This window comes from Protopterus annectens, chromosome 4.part0 (genome assembly GCF_019279795.1).
Source record: "Protopterus annectens isolate FY-2018-M chromosome 4.part0, PAN1.0, whole genome shotgun sequence".
Lineage (NCBI taxonomy): Eukaryota > Metazoa > Chordata > Ceratodontiformes > Protopteridae > Protopterus > Protopterus annectens.
This window is the reverse complement of record NC_056733.1, coordinates 125,743,384-125,761,712: the sequence shown is the minus strand read 5'-3', so window position 1 is coordinate 125,761,712 and position 18,329 is coordinate 125,743,384. Positions and strand designations below refer to the sequence as shown.

The 18,329-nt window shown below is 45.4% G+C and overlaps 1 protein-coding gene across 1 annotated transcript in view; it reads right to left on the bottom strand.

The window, feature by feature from the left end:
* The window catches only part of LOC122800226 (dynein axonemal heavy chain 17-like), a 17,083,451-nt gene that overhangs the window by 14,224,474 nt on the left and 2,840,648 nt on the right, over nucleotides 1-18,329 (bottom strand). Inside the window, exon 10 of the mRNA XM_044069720.1 lies at nucleotides 2,532-2,699. Coding sequence (XP_043925655.1) covers nucleotides 2,532-2,699 — 168 coding nt within the window. The remainder of the gene's footprint in view (nucleotides 1-2,531; nucleotides 2,700-18,329) is intronic.

The following is an 18,329-nucleotide window of genomic DNA, read 5'->3' as shown; positions in this document are numbered from 1 at the left end:
TTTTTCAGAACAGACGTTTCATGGAATCCCATCCGGTTGCCACAGTGACCACGGACACTTCCCTGATAGGGTGGGGGGGCATTATCTAGGGAAGACAGTCCAAGGCACTGGGCAACCTGACGAGTACCACTTGCACAACAAAATCCTGGAGATGAGAGCGGTGCTCCAAGTGTTGCAAGCTCTTCAAGACTCTCTCCCTGCTGGGACTATTGCAATACAGATGGACAATATGTCAGTGGTTTGGTACATCAACAAACAGGGCAGAACCAGTTCTTACCCCTTGTGCCAAGAGGCCCTCAGACTGTGGCAATGGGCGATTTCCTCCCAATGTTTTCTGACAGCAACACATATCCCTGGGACATTCAACATAATAGTGGACAGGCTCAGCAGGGCTATCCTCATGCCTCACAAGTGGTCTCTGAAACAAGAAATTGTGGATCTTATTTTCCGCAAATGGAGCCAGCCTTGCTGCAATCTCTTTGCCTCTCCCCTCAACAACAAATGCAGCAGCTACTTCTCCCTTGTTCCTTCTCCAGGTCAGATACCCAGGGACGCTCTAGTCCATGATTGGCCTCAGGGACTCCTTTATGCATTTCCCCCCCTTTCCCCCAATTCCAAAAGTAATTCAGAAAGCAAAATCGTTGGGTTGCAAAATGATCCTCATTGCCCCTATTGGCCTCAACAGATTTGGTTTCCGTTCCTTCACCCCACCTTCTAGCCCAGGCTTGGATTCTGGACCCAGTACCGGACCTCTTGATTCATCAATCAGGCGGGCTACACCAATCCCTCCAATCTCTCAAGCTCACAACTTGGTTACTCCACTTCAAATCCTAGCCAGGCTTCCCAATATTTCCCCAGCAGTGCGTGATATTATTGTTTCCTCCCATAAGACAAATACAAGGAAAGTCTATGCTAGCAAATGGAAAAGATTCTCTTACTGGGCAGAATCCAGGAATTTAGACCCTTTTACAGCTCCTGTACATGAGATTTTGGATTTCTTAGCAGAACTGTTTTATTCTGGTGTAGCGGCTGCTACCATCAGAGTACAACTAGCTCCCATTTCAAATTTTCACGTCGGAGTTTCTAACTCCAGCATAATGTTTCACAAACTCTGTAAGGCCTTCATGAGAGGTACATCTCTACTTAGACCCCCAGTGAAAGAGCCCCTTCCACCTTGGGATCTCAGTTTGGTTCTGGCCTCCTTGATACTGCCACCCTTTGAACCAGTAGCATCATGTTCCTTGAAATTTCTCTCTTGGAAAACTCTCTTCCTAGTTGCTATTACTTCTGCCAGATGTGTTTCAGAACTTCATGCACTATGTGTTCGCCCTCCATACCTAGTTTTTCACAAAGACAGAGTTTCTCTGAGAACCAACCCATCTTTTCTACCTAAAGTTTGTTCAGAACACAATTTGAATCAATCCATTGAACTTCCTGTCTTTTTCCCTAATCATTCCAACAAGGCAGAATACAGATTACACCAACTGGATGTGCATAGACAACTGAGTTTCTATCTCCATAGAACTAAAGAGATGAGAAAATCAGATCAGTTGTTCATTTAATTTGCTAACAACAAACAAGGCCTTCCAGTTTCTAAAGTAACATTGTCAAAACAGTTATCAGACACCATAGCCCATACCTACCATTCGAGACAAAAAGATCTTCCAGCAAAACCTAAAGGTCATTCAACCAGGTCAGTAGCTACTTCCGTAGTGTTTCAATCTAGATTGCCCATAGATTCAATTTGTGCAGCAGCTACTTGGGCAGATCCTCATACATTCATTTCTCCCAGGGCAGGGCTTCCTTTGGTTCCATGGTTCTGAAGAGTCTGTTCCAATGAGCCACCCAGGATTGAGGCGCTAGGAACGCTGTCCCATCCAGCAAGAATGAAGGCGAGATTGGACAACATAACATAAAGAAGTTATGTACCTACCATAACGTTCCATGTTAGTTGTCCTTCATCTCGCCTTCCTTCTTGCGTCCCTCCTCCTTCCCCCTTCCTCGAGGATTCAGAGGAGTTTCTCAATAGTTTCACTGGCTAATTTGTTTTGTTATTAGTTGCTTCCTAAGCAAACCATGACAATTAACTGTATATCCAGGGTTATTAATGGATTATCTTTTATAATTATGTCTAATGTGAGCTATCTCAAACGAGATCTGGGTAGCTGACGCTGGGCATTCTGGGATAAGGGGTAGCCTCGAGCCAGTAAAGAGCTCTCGAGCTATAGTAAGTGGCCAAGTCGGAGCCGAAGATCGGCTCCGAACCCATTCAGCAAGAAGGAAGGCGAGATGAAGGACAACTAACATGGAATGTTATGGTAGGTACATAACTTCTTTATTCTCTCTGTAGGCATAGAATATTTCCATTAAAATACTTCTGCATTTAGATCACCAAACAAATGTTCACTACCAATACTTTAACTGCAATTCAAAACACCATATGGCTTGGTAAATATCTATATTTTTCTCCCTCTCACTCTTGCTTCATTTTGATTTTTTGAAACTCAAAAACAAATAAAATAATTGCCTACCTGATCATTTGGGTTTAACGGATCATACTTGCAATCAGCAAAAATCTTTGTGAGTTCCAAGAATTCCTCATATATTTGGTAAACTAGCTTTCCAAGGACGCTTCCTCTTAGACCTGCAATCTCTATCTTTTCCAACTTCAGGAACTCATTAGTTGTAACAAATAGGTCCTAATGGGAAGAGGAGATGAGTTTAAAGTAGAAAAACTGTCACTTTTAGTAATACTACTGTCTGCTAAGACACTATTAATCATTATTAGAATGACATTTCTCACCTTGCCTAGAAAGCCTCAGCAATGTAACAACAGAAACTGACCAAGTGGGAATGAATCAAGTAATATACTCTTAGTCATATGCAAATAAATAGAAGTTATGTCCTTACCATAACGTTCCATGTGGAGTGTTCATCTCGCCTTTGTTCTTACACATGGGTTCGGAGCCGATCCTCGGCTCCGTGTCGGCCGCTTGCAAGCTCTGCATCGAGAAGAAGCTCGAGACAATCTAATACCCACAATCCCCCTCTGCCTTTACCTCAGATCTAGTTTGCAAGCAAACCAGTCTCTAGAGAGAGCACACTCATGCTTACATCACATATGCACAGAACTAAGAGTCTATATATATATATATAGACACATACACATATATATACATGCTAACTATGTACACAACAACTGCAAAGCAGAAGCAGAATGCCCCAGGCCAGGTATCAAAACCGAACGTTCTTCCTAAGGGCGGGAGGGTGGGAATGTAAGAACAAAGGCGAGATGAACACTCCACATGGAACGTTATGGTAAGGACATAACTTCTATATGTGATAGTGTTCAATCTCGCCGTTTGTTCTTACACATGGGTAGCGTCCCTAGCTCCTTGTTCCTGAGGAACTCACGGAAGGACGTTCTTGAGCACAGTGGAACCAAAGGTTGCCCTGTCCCTAGAAACTTTGTCTACCTTATAATGAGAAATGAATGTATGTGGCTTAGACCAAGTAGCAGCCGCACAAATAGCGTCTAGTGGTAGGCGGGCTGCATGAGCCAGGGATGTAGACACTGACCTTGTGGAATGTCCTTTGGGTTTGTTCAAAAGAGTTTGATTTGAAGAATCATAGACATAGATTATACAATCCGTTAACCATTTAGAAAGAGTTCTTTTGGTAACCGCTAATCCTTTCCTGTTATCAGCAAAGGCCACAAAAAGTTGATCAGTTTTCCTGTGATCTTTTGTTCTATCCAAGTAAAATCTTAGCTGTCTGTGAACATCTAATTTGTGCAACATATACTCCATTTTGTTGGAGTGATTCTTGAAGAAGGTGGGCAATTCAATGGACTGATTAATATTGTTAATAGAACAAACTTTAGGGAGGAAGGATGAATTAGTTCGAAGAGAAACTCTGTCAGAGTGAAAGATCAGATAAGGGTGCTTGATGGAGAGAGCTTGAAGTTCAGATACTCGCCTAGCGGATGTAATGGCTACCAAAAAGAGAGTCTTCCAAGACAAGAATTTCAATGGGCAAGAGGAGGCTGGTTCAAAGGGGGGCAACATTAATTTAGATAACAACAAGTTTAGACTCCAAGGTGACGTAGGAGATCTAATTGGTGGTCTAATATGAAAAACTCCTTTTAAAAAGGCTTTACAAAGTCTGTGGGCCATAACAGGAGCCCCACATTCTTCCACATGGAAATTAGAGATGGCAGCCAATTGAACTCTTAGTGTGGCAGGAGAAGCACCCTGATGGAACAAGTCCGTTAAAAATTCTAATATTTTATTCAAAGGAGCTATAAAAGGATCCACTTGCTGTGTATTCGCCCAGAATACAAATCGCTTCCATTTACTAGAATATGTTTTAGTAGTGGAAGCTTTATGAGAAGCCACCAATATATTCTGGACTGCCGGTGAAAGAAGATCAGACCTGGCTAAGGTGGGAATTGGAGCAGCCAAACTGCTAGATGGAGAGACAAGAGCGCGGGATGGGGGGCCCCTGACGAGTGAGTCAACAGATCTGGCTCTGGGTCCAGGATCCAGGGTCCCCGAATGCAGTGCGTCTTCAGGAAGGGAAACCAAATTTGACGAGGCCAGAATGGGGCAATAAGGATTATTGTCCTGTGTAGGTTTCTGGCTTTCTGGAGAAACTTTGATATCAGGGGAAATGGAGGAAAAGCGTACAGGAGTCCCGGGGGCCAATCGTGAATCAGTGCGTCCCTGGGGACTTCCCCTGGAGGAGGTAATAGGGCAAAGTAGCTCCTGCATTTGGCGTTCATTGGAGACGCAAACAGATCGCAGGAAGGCTGGCCCCACGTGCGAAAAATCTTTTTCGCCACTGACTGTTTCAGGGACCACTCGATGCGGTAACAGAATTGCTCTGCTTAGCCTGTCGGCTATGGCGTTGGATGACCCGGGATGTGCGTTGCTATTAGAAAGCGACCCGTGGACTCCGCCCATTGCCAGATTCTCATGGCCTCTCTGCATAGCTGATAGGACTTGGTTCCCCCTTGCTTGTTTATGTACCAGACTACCGACATGTTGTCTGTCTGAACTGCAATAGTTCCCAGAGGAAGAAGGGGAGCAAAGTGTTGCAACGCTAGAAACACTGCCCTCAACTCTAGAACATTGATGTGCAGATTGTACTCCAAATTGGTCCATTCGCCTTGGACTGTCTGTCCCTGAAAGATGCCCCCCCACCCTATCAGGGAAGCGTCCGTGGTCACCGTAACTGTAGGCGTGGGTAGCACAAATGGTCTCCCCTTGGAAAGGTTGCACGTTTGAAGCCACCAGTTTAGGTGTGTTTTGCATGTGTTCGTTATAAGAATCTCGTGTGTTAGAGGTAGTTGTTGGAACGACCATTGTGCAAACAGTAGCCATTGTAGGACTCTCATGTGCAGCCTTCCCAAGGGTATTGCAATAAGAGAAGCTGACATGAGTCCCAAAACCTTCAGTACCAGTTTTGCTGGAGATTTCCTGGACAAGAGAAGAAGACGTATGTGAGTCTGGAGTGATAGTATCCTTTCTGGAGGAAGTCTTAGAATTAATTGACGTGTGTTTAATTCCGCTCCTATGAACAAGATACTTTGTGATGGCTGAAGTAAGGATTTTCCGAAGTTTATGGAAATTCCTAGGTGGACACACAGTTGAAGAGTATAGTCTCTGGCCTGCAATAGTTGACGCTGGGTGGTGGCAGAAAGGAGCCAGTCGTCCAGATACTGAAACACCTGGAATCCTTGGCGTCTCAAGTGAGACGCTACCACTGCCATGCATTTGGTGAAGACCCTGGGGGCTGAGGTCAGACCAAAGGGCAGGGCTCGAAATTGAAAATGACTGGCCCCCAGCCGGAAGCGCAAATGATCCCTGGATGCCCTGGCCATTTTGATGTGGTAGTATGCATCCTCCAGATCTATTGAGCACATCCAGTCGTCCTTCTGTAAGAATGGAAGGATCGATTGAAGCGTGACCATTGAACTTTTCTTTCTTGACGAAGGTATTGAGGTTGCTTAGGTCCAGGATGGGCCTCCAGTCCCCTGTTTTCTTTGGAACTAAAAGAACCTTGAGTAAGTCCCGAATCCTTGCTGGTCCGCTGGGACGGTTGGATGACTCTTTTTCTAGCAGCTTTGAAATTTCTATAGCTGCGGCTCTCGCAGATGGGGCGTACATCTGGGAGTCTTTTCTTTGGAATGGGATGGGATAGAAAGGGTATGCTGTAACCTCTGGTAACCACGCTTTTTACCCACTTGTCTGTAGTTATATTTTGCCAGGCCTGAGGGTATAAAGCTAAGCGACCCCCGACTGCCTCCAGAGCAGGACAGTCGGGCCTCCTCTCAGGAGTGCTGGAAAGGTTTACCAGGGAGTGTATCCCTGTCACCTTGATGCTGCGGACCCCCTCTGCCACCAGGGCGACGTCTTCCACCTCTGCCCTCTCCTCTGCCTCTAGAAGGGGCATCACCCTGTGTGCCTGGGAAAGATCCTTGGGGTTTTTAAAACCACATTTTTCCACCACGTTGCCCTTTGGGGTACGGTCTGGTTGGGGTGGAAAAACGGACTCCGACAGCAGACAGAGTCTTTCCCTCCTGTTCACACCGGGTAAGGATCTCCTTTACTTTGGGGCCAAAAAGGGTGGCACCATCAAATGGGGCGTTAGTAAAGGAAGACTTGAAGGCTTCCGCAAAGGAACATAAGCGCATCCAGGATTGTCTGCGAAGAGCAATCGCTGAAGCTGCTGCCCTACTCGAACCTTCGGCTGCATAGGAAATCAGCCTCATGGACGAGTTCACAATGGATGTAAGGGTATTAAGTTGCGCTGTCACTTTCTCTGAGACAGCAGCATCTGTAGTACCCTGGAGGGTATCTCCCAACTCTTTGACTAGATCCCTCTGTAGACGTGTAAAATGGGTCAAATAGTTCAGGGATCGCATGGAAAAAGCCGCTGAACTAAAAATGCGCTTCCCGTACCTGTCCATAGTCCTAGAATCTTTATTAGGGGGATGGACAGATGAGGAAGATTCCGACATCTCCTTTTCGTGGCGCTGCCACCACCATAGCGTCCACTGGAACTCCCTTTGTTAAGTAGGTCTTGTCCTGAGGTGCAGTGATGTATTTATTGGGTTTCCTTGGGACTGGTTCCACTGTGTCAGGAGCCTCCCGCCCTTCGAGCAATTAGTTCCATTAGTTCGTGAAGGGCGGAGTGACCCAGGAGGAAGAAGGGCGAGCACCAAATGCCTTCAGCAAAACTGACTCATCCTCAGAAGGGGAAGGGACTGCCAGTCACCTCTCTGTTTCAGGATCTCCAATATGTCCGAAAAGAGACATCTTCTGAAGGTGACTTAGGGGACCCTTCTGACTCATCTAAGTCAGTATCGGATGTCAAGGATTCTTGTGGAGAATCCAAGTGTCTCCTCTTACACAATCTTTTCCTAGGGACTTCTTCGTGGGAGCATCGAAGAAGCCTCCGAGGAAGAGGGGCACCCTCCAGGGGTGGCTGAGACACTGGTGCTCGACGCTTGGATGTGGCCGTGGGTGCAGAGGAGGATAACGGCCCTTTATGGGAGGAGAGGTTGCTTCCACTGATGTGGTTGTCTGGGTAGACAACACCTTCCTCATTAGGTCGAGCGCCCGGGTCCCGAATCGAAGAATCTCCGGTTCGAAGAAATGGGAAGAATCCCGAAACAGGCACGAAGGCATCGACCCGAGGACGGAGCCGAATCGATCCACGCCGAGGCCCCGAGGGGAAGAGTCGGAACCGAAACGTCGGTTCGACTCTCGGCCCCGGAACCAAGGACAGATCGTCGGCTCCGAGACTCCGGTATCGGGTCCAATGGAGTCGAGGTGAGGAACAGACCGAGAAAAGGGCGGTTCTGGACCCGAGGGCTCCACAATCAGAAGATCAACCTCTTCCGGCTCCAAAGACTGAACAGGTCTCGGAGGAGGAATGGATGGAGACACTGGGAGGCCTTCAAGTTTCGACACCAACTGGGTGGAAACTGAAATAAGTTTGGACAGGGCCGAATGCTCCAATAACTTCTGCACCACACGATCCACATCGACATCGGAGAGTTTGGAAGAACGGGTCGAAGGAACCGAAGACGGAGCCAACCTCAGTAAAGTCGAATGAGGGAGCTCCATCACCGGTTCCAAGACTCGAGGCTCAGGAACCGACACCAGTTGAACACTCGGCCCCGAAGTCTGTGGAACCGGTGATCTAACTTTACCAGAAGAGCTCGGAGCCGATGACTTGGGCTCCGACGTCTTCGATTCCTTCGAGGATTTCGATGCCTGGTCAGAAGCATCCAGAGCCTCCTGAAAAGAAGGTTTTAATAAACCTCTGTCCATGAGTTTCCTGCGCCTATCTGTCATGACCCTCCCACTAAAAGAGTGACAGATAGAACAGTCCTCTTGTAAGTGGAGAGGGCCAAGGCAGTAGACGCAGGAACTATGGTTGTCAGTCACTGACATTTTTTGGCCACACTGACAATGCTTAAACCCTGATTTTACCTTATCAGACATTTTACAAGTAATAGTCAAGTCCAGTATAGTAGTCAAATCCGGTGAAAAAGTGTCAAATCCGATTAAAATGTCAAGTCCGGTTCAAATTTAAGAAGGGTTGGTAGGCCCCGAAAAACTCTAACCGATTAATAAGATAAACGGTACCGAGAATTTAACCTACTCAAGCACACATACACTCAGTATATTAACTAATCCTTTTCTGTTATTAAAGAGAACAAATTATTCAATAAAATATAACAAAATAAGTTATATCTTAACTTAAGATGCTCGAGCTAGCTCCCAGCGATGCGAACGCAGCAGCGGCAAACTAGATCTGAGGTAAAGGCAGAGGGGGATTGTGGGTATTAGATTGTCTCGAGCTTCTTCTCGATGCAGAGCTTGCAAGCGGCCGACATGGAGCCGAGGATCGGCTCCGAACCCATGTGTAAGAACAAACGGCGAGATTGAACACTATCACATCTGAAGTTAGATTTCTGTGAGTTGAATGCTGCAAGTGCTGGTATATGTGTGGCATTTGTGTGAACGGTGTCTGAACATGAGTATGACTCAAAAGGTGTTGAGTATGCTCTAGTGTATGTATGTCATGCAGATGAGTGTATATGAAATACTAAGTAAAACGTGATTGCTGTAGTTCCTACTGTGCTTTCTGGAAACTGTCAGTTACCATTCCTTTTTTTTTCAATTTTTGAGTAACTTTGAAGTTTCAATATTAATGCTGGAAAGATAGAAAGATAGATGCAGCCACCACATAGCAGTGCTTGTGACTTTTCTCCTTCGTGAAACAATGTGTGTGTGTGTGTGTGTGTGTGTGTGTGTGTAAAAAAGAATTTATGTTCTTACCATAACATTCCATCTGTGTTGTTCATCTTCATTCATTCATTACTGATGGGTGTCGGTTCCGTCCTCAGAACTGAGTCGGCCTTATAAAAAGCTCGTGCCAGCCAAAAAATTCTTGAGCTAAGCTTTTATCCATACTGCCCCCTCCCTGTTACCTCAGAACAAGTTTACTCGTGATAAGGAAAGCAGAGGTTTTTTCTGAGCAGAAACCCTAAAGCAGGATTAGGACCCAATCTGATCTTCGAGGAGCCTCTGGAGGGGGAAGGTAGGTGGGACGTAATGAATAAATGAAGATGAACAACAAGAACATAACGTCTTTATCTGATGTTGTTAATCTTCATTCATTCCTTACTGATGGGACAGAGTCCTTAGCTACTTTATGTCCTGGGAGGCCCGTATGGAAGAATGTTCTTGAGTGCCACTGAACCAAAGGATGCTCTTACCCTGGAGACCAGGTTCAATTTGTAGTGAGTAATAAAGGTATGGGGGGTAGACCACGTTGCAGCTGCACACATATCATCCATTGAAGCTTTTGAATGAAAAGCCACAGAAGCTGCCATTGATCTGGTTGAGTGTGCTGAGACCTTGCTCAGTAGAGGAATTTTATTCTGTTGGTAGATTAAGGATATACAGATAAAGTCACTTTAGAAACAGGGTCCCCCAATTTTGGCCCTGAGAAAGACACAAACAACTGGTCTGATTTACGTACTGGTTTTGTTCTGTGCAAATAAAAACATAAATGTCTATGTACATCCAGCAAATGAAGGCAGTAGTCTCCTTTATTCAAATAGTTTGGAAAAAAGACAGATAGGTCAATCGTCTGATTAATTGTCAATTCTGAGGTAACTTTTGGAAGGAAGGAGGGATTAGTATGGAGTGATACTCTGTATCTATGAAAGATCATATAAGGACATTTGATAGATAAGGCCTGAAGCTCAGATATGGGTCTAGCTGAAGTTATGGCTACTGAAAACAGTGACTTCCAGGAAAAAAACTTCATATCACAAAAATTCACAGGTTCGAAATGTGATTGTGTCACGGATTGCAGCACTAGCATTAAATTCCAAGGGTAAATTGGTTCTTTGAAAGGTGGTCTGATGTGCCAGTCCCCTTTTAAAAAGGTTTTGCAGAGGCAATGGGAGAGTAAGGATGAATTTTGGAAACCGTCATGAAAGTCTGAGATTGCAGCCAAATGGACTCGAATTGTTGAGGCTGCCGCTCCTGACTGTAGAAGATCTGACAGATAATCCAGCACCACAGTAACAGGAGCTGAGCAAGGATCTAGTTTCTTTTGTTGGGACCAAATAAAAAATCTCTCCAATTTGCTAAGATCAATTTTCCTGGTGGATGGTTTATGTGAAGCGAGAAGAATATTACGTACAGGGCAGGTAAGGTTACTCTGCCTGGCTATTACCAGAAGTGGAGAAACCAAGCTGTCAGCTTGAGATTGGGAAGGTTGGGGTGCATCAACCCTTGCAGATGCAAGATCAGTTTCAGAGTTGGATCTAGAATCCAGGGGTGGTGTACTAGGTGAGGCCAAAGGAAGGGAAACCAAATTTGTCGTTGCCAGTAAGGGGCAATGAGGATTACCTTGCTTCTCAGATGACAGGCCTTCTTTAGAAAAAGGGGTATCAAGGGAAGGCAAACAGAAGTCCCGTGGGCCAATCGTGTATCAGAGCATCCCCCGGAAATTCCCCCTGTGGGCGGATTAGGGCAAAGTAGCTGCTGTACTTGTTGTTTAGTGGGAAGGTGAAAAGACTGCAGCAGGACTGACCCCAGTGAATGAAAATCTTTGCCGTCACGACTGGATTGAGGGACCACTTGTGAGGCAGTAGAATACATCTGCTCAGCTTGATTGCAATCATGTTGGAAATCCTGGGAATATGTGCTGCTATCAGAAAGCGGTTGGAAGCTATCGCCCATTGCCAAATTCTCACGGTCTCTCGTCACAACAGATAGGACTTCGTTCCCCCTTGTTTGTTGATGTACCAGACTACTGACATGCTGTCGAACTGCATAGCAGTTGTCCCTGACGGAAGGGTGGATTGAAATGCTTGCAACACTAGAAGCACTGCCCTCAGTTCTAGGACACTGATATGCAGATTGGCCTCTATGTCTGACCAGGTGCCTTGGACCGTCTTCCCCTGGTAAAGCCCCCACCCCACCCTATCAGGGAAGCTTCCTTGGTCACTGTGGCACTGGGCTGAAGTGGCAGAAGGGACAACTTCATAGCTCTTCATCTGGCTTCATTCACTACATCAAATCCTGTTTGCATCGTTGAGTTATACTTATTTGAAAAGATGTAGAGCAGTGCAAGGGATACCACTGTGTCCATAGGAGCCTTTGGAGAATTGATGCTGCCATGGAGCAGAGGAGTTGAAGAACCGCCTGGGCTGAGACCAAGTTCTGACAGAGTATCACCTGGATTTGAGATCTTATCCTGTGTAATCTATGGTCCAGAAGAGAGACTAGGCAAGCATGTGTATTGAAAATTCCCCCTATAAATTCCAAGGTTTGAGAGGGAATCAAGTTGCACTTTCCCCAGTTTATTGAGATTCCTAGCGATTCTGCTAGTTTGAAAGTGTAGTTTAGAGCTATCTCCAGTAGACGCTTGGTGGGGGCGGTGAGGAGCCAATCGTCTAAATATAGAAACACCCGGAATCCTTGAAGTTTCAAGTGAGCTGCTACCACTGCCATGCACTTGGAGAACACTCTGGGGGCTGTAGAGAGTCGGAAGAGCAGTGCGCAGAATTGGAAATGATTGGCTCCTAGCCAGAAGCAAAGGAATCTTCTGGAGCGTTTGTCCATTCTTATGTGGTAATAAGCATCCTGAAGATCTACTGATCTACATCCAATCGTCTTTCTCCAAAAATGGAAAGATAGACTGAACCGTGACCATCCGGAATTTTTTCTGTTTGACAAATTTGTTCAGGATGCTGAGATCAAGAAATGGTCTCCAGTCCCCTGTCTTTTTTGGCACTAAAAAGAATCTTGACTAGAATCCGGATCCTATTTGGTCTGGTGGGACTGTCTGGATGACTCTTTTTTGAAGCAGCTTTTGTATTTCTTGAGATGCTGTTTCCCTTTGACTGGGTTGAACACCGGGAAATCATCTTGATGACTTTGGGTAAAGATTGAATGGGATGTGATAACCTTTGGTTATGATCCTCTGTAGCCAAGAGTCTGTAGTTATTGTTTGCCAGGCAAAAGGGTGTAGGGAAAAACGTCCCCCCGGCTGCTTCCAGAAGAAAGAAATCAAGCTGCTGCTCAGGAGCGCTGATAGGGCTGTCCAGAGAAGGAATCTCTGGACCCCTGGCTACGTGGACCCCCCCCCCTGCCTCTGTAGGGGCGCATTCCGGAAGGCTTACCCCCTCTGCCCTGGGGAGTAAACTCAACATGTGTGTCACAGAAAGGACTCTGAGATTTCTTGTGCCACATCTTTCCACTCTTCTGGTTCCTAGAGTAGGGATGTTGAAGGGTGGAAAAATGTATGCCCATGGCAGACAGGGTCTTGCCAACCTTCTCACACCTGGTCAATGTGTCTTTTACTTTTGGGCCGAAAAGTGAAGAAGCTTCCACTGGACCATTAAGAAAGGAAGACTTAAAAGCGTCTGCAAAGTCACAGAGGCGCATCCAGGCATGGCGTCTCATGACAACGCCTGAACCCACCACTCTAGTTGCTCCTTCAGTAGAGTGGGAAATCAAAGTCATGGAGGATCTGGATATGGATTCCAGGGTAGTAAGTTGCGAGGCAACATTGTCACGTACCTCGTCAGAGACTGCTTCTGCTAAGGTCTCAGAGAGTTCGGAGACTAAGTCTCTCTGAAGCCTAGTGAAGTCTGCCAGGTAGTTCAAAGACCTAACAGCAAAGGTTGATGATGCAAACACTCATTTCCCTAACCTGTCCACTGTCCAAGACTCCCTGTTTGGGGGGTGGACAGTCAGGCTTTCCTCGGCAAGCTCTTTCCTAGTGGCAACCGCCACCACCATAGCGTCTACAGGAAGACCCTTGGACCAGTGTGGATGTTGCTCGGGAGAGGATAAAATTTTGTCTAGTCTCCATGGGATTGGTTCTGTAGTATCAGGACTTTTCCATGTACACTGCACAATGAGTTGAACCAGCTCATCTGCAGGCCTGGTCACCCAGGAAGTAGAGGGTCGAGCACGAAAAGCCTGCAGGAGTACGGACTCCTTGAACGAGGGATTGGTGGACTTCCAGTCACCCCTCTGTTTCAGGATTTCCAAGATGTCTCCAAAGAAGACATTATCAGGGGGCGACTGTGGGGACTCCTCCCCCTCATTGTAGTCTGTGTCCTCGAGGAACTCCTCAGGGGGAGTCCATGTCCTTCCTCTTGCACATCCCTTTATGTGGTACCTCTTCAGTGGGAGTTTCTGATGAGGACTCTGGAGAGGGGGCACCCTGCAGTAGGGTATTCAGAGGCTCTTATGCTCGATGTCCCAATGCGGTGGTTTGTGTCAGCTGTGACTCAGAGGAAGGACAAATTTGGTATTCCGATGCCGACAGTTTGCCTGCAGAAGCAAGGGCCTTCTCCACTGCTTGGAAAGCAGGTCTTCCTGAAGAGGGATGGGAGCCCAGAACTGAGAAGGACAACCTTGGAACCAGGGTCACACCATGGTCTAATGAACCCAGTCCCAAGAACAGAGCCCCAGTGGAACTTGGTACCATCAGGACTCCTGGAACCATGGTAGATGACTCCATAGAAAAAACTGGTACCGTACGAGGCATCCCAGGGCCTGCAGTCCAGTCCCGACCCTGAGGATGACTTGGCTCCGAAAGAGTCGAAGGCCAAAGGGTTGTCTCCGGAACCATGGTGAGATCCACCAGTGGAACTGAAGGTGTGGGAACCATAAAGGGCATTGGTGCAGTAAGCTTCAATGCCTGCAAGGAGGTCAAAACAGGAGAATAAGTTGAAGTCTGTGGAGATAGACTCCCAAATCCAGATGGGAGGGGAGTCTTGGAAGGGGTAGCATTCTCTCTGGCCATCAGCAGCTGGTCCACAAGATCCACCACGTCTAATTCCGAAAGGATCCTAGTTGATCTTGTTGAAATCCCCAACGGGGAGTCAGGTCATTCTAAGAAAGGGCTGAACTGTTGCCCCAAGAAAGGATGCACCATAGGGGTTATCGGGTCAGTGCAGAGTAGTCTATCGGCACCACGGTCTCAAGACTAACCAACTACAGACCTATAGCTATACTCTCACCCCTGGCCAAAATTATGGAAAAGTGTGTCCACAAACAACTGATGGAACACCTCACCAAAAATAAAATTCTAGCTAACTCCCAACATGGCTTCAGGCCAAATCACAGTACCACATCAGCCCTACTATCCTTTTCTAATACCATCAATAACTTCAGAAACAATAATAAACTATCATCTGCTCTTTTCTTAGACCTCTCCAAGGCCTTTGATATGGTGAACCACATTCAACTCCTCCATACATTAAAAAAACTATCACTCAGCAATTCCATGCTGAAATGGTTCCAATCCTACCTGTCCAATAGGCAACAGGCTGTTCTATGGCAGGACAAATTATCTACATGCCTACCTGTTACACTTGGAGTTCCCCAAGGATCTATTCTTGGCCCTCTTCTCTTCACCATCTTTGTTAATGACCTGCCCACAATCACCCCCATGCCACATGCATTCAATATGCAGATGATTCGACTATCATCAGCACTGCCTCCAACCTGGCAGACCTCACTGCTTCAACCCAAGACACCTTCAACCTAATAGAAAAATGGTTCTCAAGTCGACAACTAGTTCTCAACCCCAACAAAACAAAACTACTTACTTTCTCACCCACTAACAAGACTCTTCCCCCCACCTTCTCTATTACATCCTCCAGTGGAATCACTATATCACCAGAAGCTCACACAAAGCTATTAGGTGTTACCATTGATAACTCCCTTAAATTTGACACCCATTTCAATCTTACCATCAAAACCGTCAATAAAAAGCTTGACTCTCTCTAGAAAGTAAAACACTTTCTCACTCCTCACGCTAAAATTACAATTGCCAGCACACACCTACTATCAACTCTTTTCTATGCCTCCCCCCTCTTTACAAACCTAAACAAGACAACCCTTAACAAACTTGCTTCTTGTTACAATCACATAGCTAGATTTGCCACAAATTCCACCTTTAGAACGCACCACTGCACTAACTTGAAGCAACTAGGGTGGTTAGAGTTTTCCAGCCAACTCCATTTCAACCAACTCAAAACGGCTCACCAGATACTGTATCACCCAGAGAAAACACCAGCTCTGAAAAACATCATTCACCCCTATATTAACCTGCAATCTTTACGCTCCTCCAATAAGATCTTAGCTCAAACTACCAAAGCCAATAATTCTGCTGGGGATTCTCTATTCTCAAACTTTGTAGGTAAAATGTGGAACGCCCTAGCGACCATGCTCACCTCAGAACCCTCACTCCTACAATTCAAAAAAAAAGCTTAAACCCCATCTCAATACTTTCTGGCAATGTCCCTGTTCCAAACCTGATTAACCACTATCATTTACCCTTCTCTTACCTCACTATCCTTAACCGCTTTTTAACAAGGCGCCTCGCCTTTGTAACTGACCTATGTTTTTTTTTATATGCTGCTGTTGTTTTTTTATTCCCAAGATGTGATGTATCTTTATATTGTATTTAGAACTCAACTATCTTCCTTTTTTTGCATTAACAATGTTCATATGTCTGTTATGTACTTGGAGCTTTTCTCCCCGGGCCTCCGCTGAAAATGGACATGTATCCAGTCGGACTCTCCCGGTTAACAAATGTAAAATAAATAAATAAATAAATAAGACCGGAGACCTGTATGGAAGGAATGTCTGGTATGGAACTGATGGGACAGACATTGTAGGCAAGCTTGGTGCCATGGATATGGTCGGTGCCGTGATCGGTGTCGAAGTTAGAATTTTTAAAGATGGCATGGAGGCAGAGATTTGCAATTTAGGCAAGATTGGTGCCGTAGACATTGTTGGTGTCATAACAGGCGCCAAAGACACAATTTTTGTAGACAATACCGAAGACAGTACCATAGAAGCCAGTTTCGGCTCTGGAGCTGACAGTCAGTTTTGATACTTTTTGTCTTGGTTTCTGTTTTCTATCACCAGAGGGGGAAGAAGGAACCAAATGTGGTCTCTTTTTGTGCTCTTTTCTAGGAGGTGGTGAGCCCTCCGATGCAGATACAGCCTCTGAGAAGGGTGACTTAAGGAGGCCCTTCAAAATCAACTTATTTTTTCTCTCATTAAGGGTTCGAGAGCTGAACCTTTGGCAAATGATACAAGGAGGTTGGACTGAAAGATGAGGAACCCCCAAACAATATACACAAGACACATGCAAGTCACAATTTGGCATTTTGTAACCATACTGGGAGCACTGTTTGAAACCTGACATTCCTTTTTTCTCTGACATAGTGCACAACAGTATATATATTCAATTTACAACAAACAATAAGAAAGAGATAGAGAAAAGTTGTTTTTTTTTTTTAAAGAGAGAAGAAAGGGAGGGGGAAATACCAACAATGGTATTCAAAAGTTTACCTCAGAGGATAAGGGGAAAAGGCCATACCACCAATGGTACTTAAGGATTACCGAGAAGGTAGCTGAAAAAGAAAGCTAAAGAATGGGCAAACTAATGATAGAATATGGAAATAGTATAAGATTGAAAAAAGGAGGAATTTTATTTAGAAAACTGTTTAAAGATGAAAAAACTTAAAGTACTTAGCTGAGAGCTGGCTTGACACGGCTTTTTGGCTACACTGCAAATGAGTTCTGAGGTAACAGGGAGAGGGGCACTATGGGTAAAAGCTTAGCTCGAGAGTTTTTTGGCTGGCACGAGCTTGTTATAAGGCCGACTCGGTTCCAAGGAGGGAAACGACACCCATCAGTAAGGAATGAATTAAGATTAACAACATCAGACTGTGACGCCCGTACACTGGCCCAGCAATTAAGGAGCCTCAATCCTCACCACTAAAACCAGTGAGGGGCATCCACATTGGGAAGGATAACAAATACAAACACAGTAAAGTACAATTTCCCTGAAGAGCACACAGAGATCACAGTCAGTCTGGGGCTGGTTTCTCCCTTTCTCTCCAAATCCCCAATAAAACTCCCCAGTGGCACAGCTATAGGGTCCAGATCTCAGCCTAGTGATCAAGCTAAAACATCCAGCACCCTCTTTGTCCAACCAGGGCTTCATGTCCCTCCACAGGTAGCTGGCACACACACACACACACACACACACACACACACACACACACACACACACACACACACACACACACACACACACACACTTTGAAATATGAGTTATACACAAACCCACAGACACTCCTGGGGAAGGCGGGCACAGGTTCTCCAGCTATGCCCCTTCTCCCCAGACTATACGGTAGTACCACTTGCCACCAACCACTAATATCAGCTACTAATAAGGCCCTTATCAAAGGGTGTCCAATTATTACTGTGTAATATTTTTATCCAAATAGTACGTGTGACGAACAGCAAAGCTTATTTGGAGTAGCTTGGACAGTATCACTATATACATGCAATGTACTCTAGAGCTTAAATTATCTCTACATAAAGCAGCCGCAGTTGAAAGGTTTAAAAATATTTAATAATAAATAATAAGAACACAAGACAATACATCTTATTACACAGTGTTAGTCAAGAGTTCAGAGATCACAGAGAAATGCTTAAAATAATACAGTAGAAAAGTTCTTATATCAATAAGAAAACAGCTAGACTAGACTTCCTATTTCCTATCTACATCTAACAGGAAACAGTTCTAAAATAAACTTACATATAGAGCAAAGCGGTACTGGTGATGTTGTCAGTTCTGAAGACAAATCCAAAAAGCTCTGATTCTCTCTCTGTCCTTAAATTGATAACACAGTACCACTGACTCATTTCAGATTACATCACTATTGTCTGTTTCCCAGGCTAACAGAA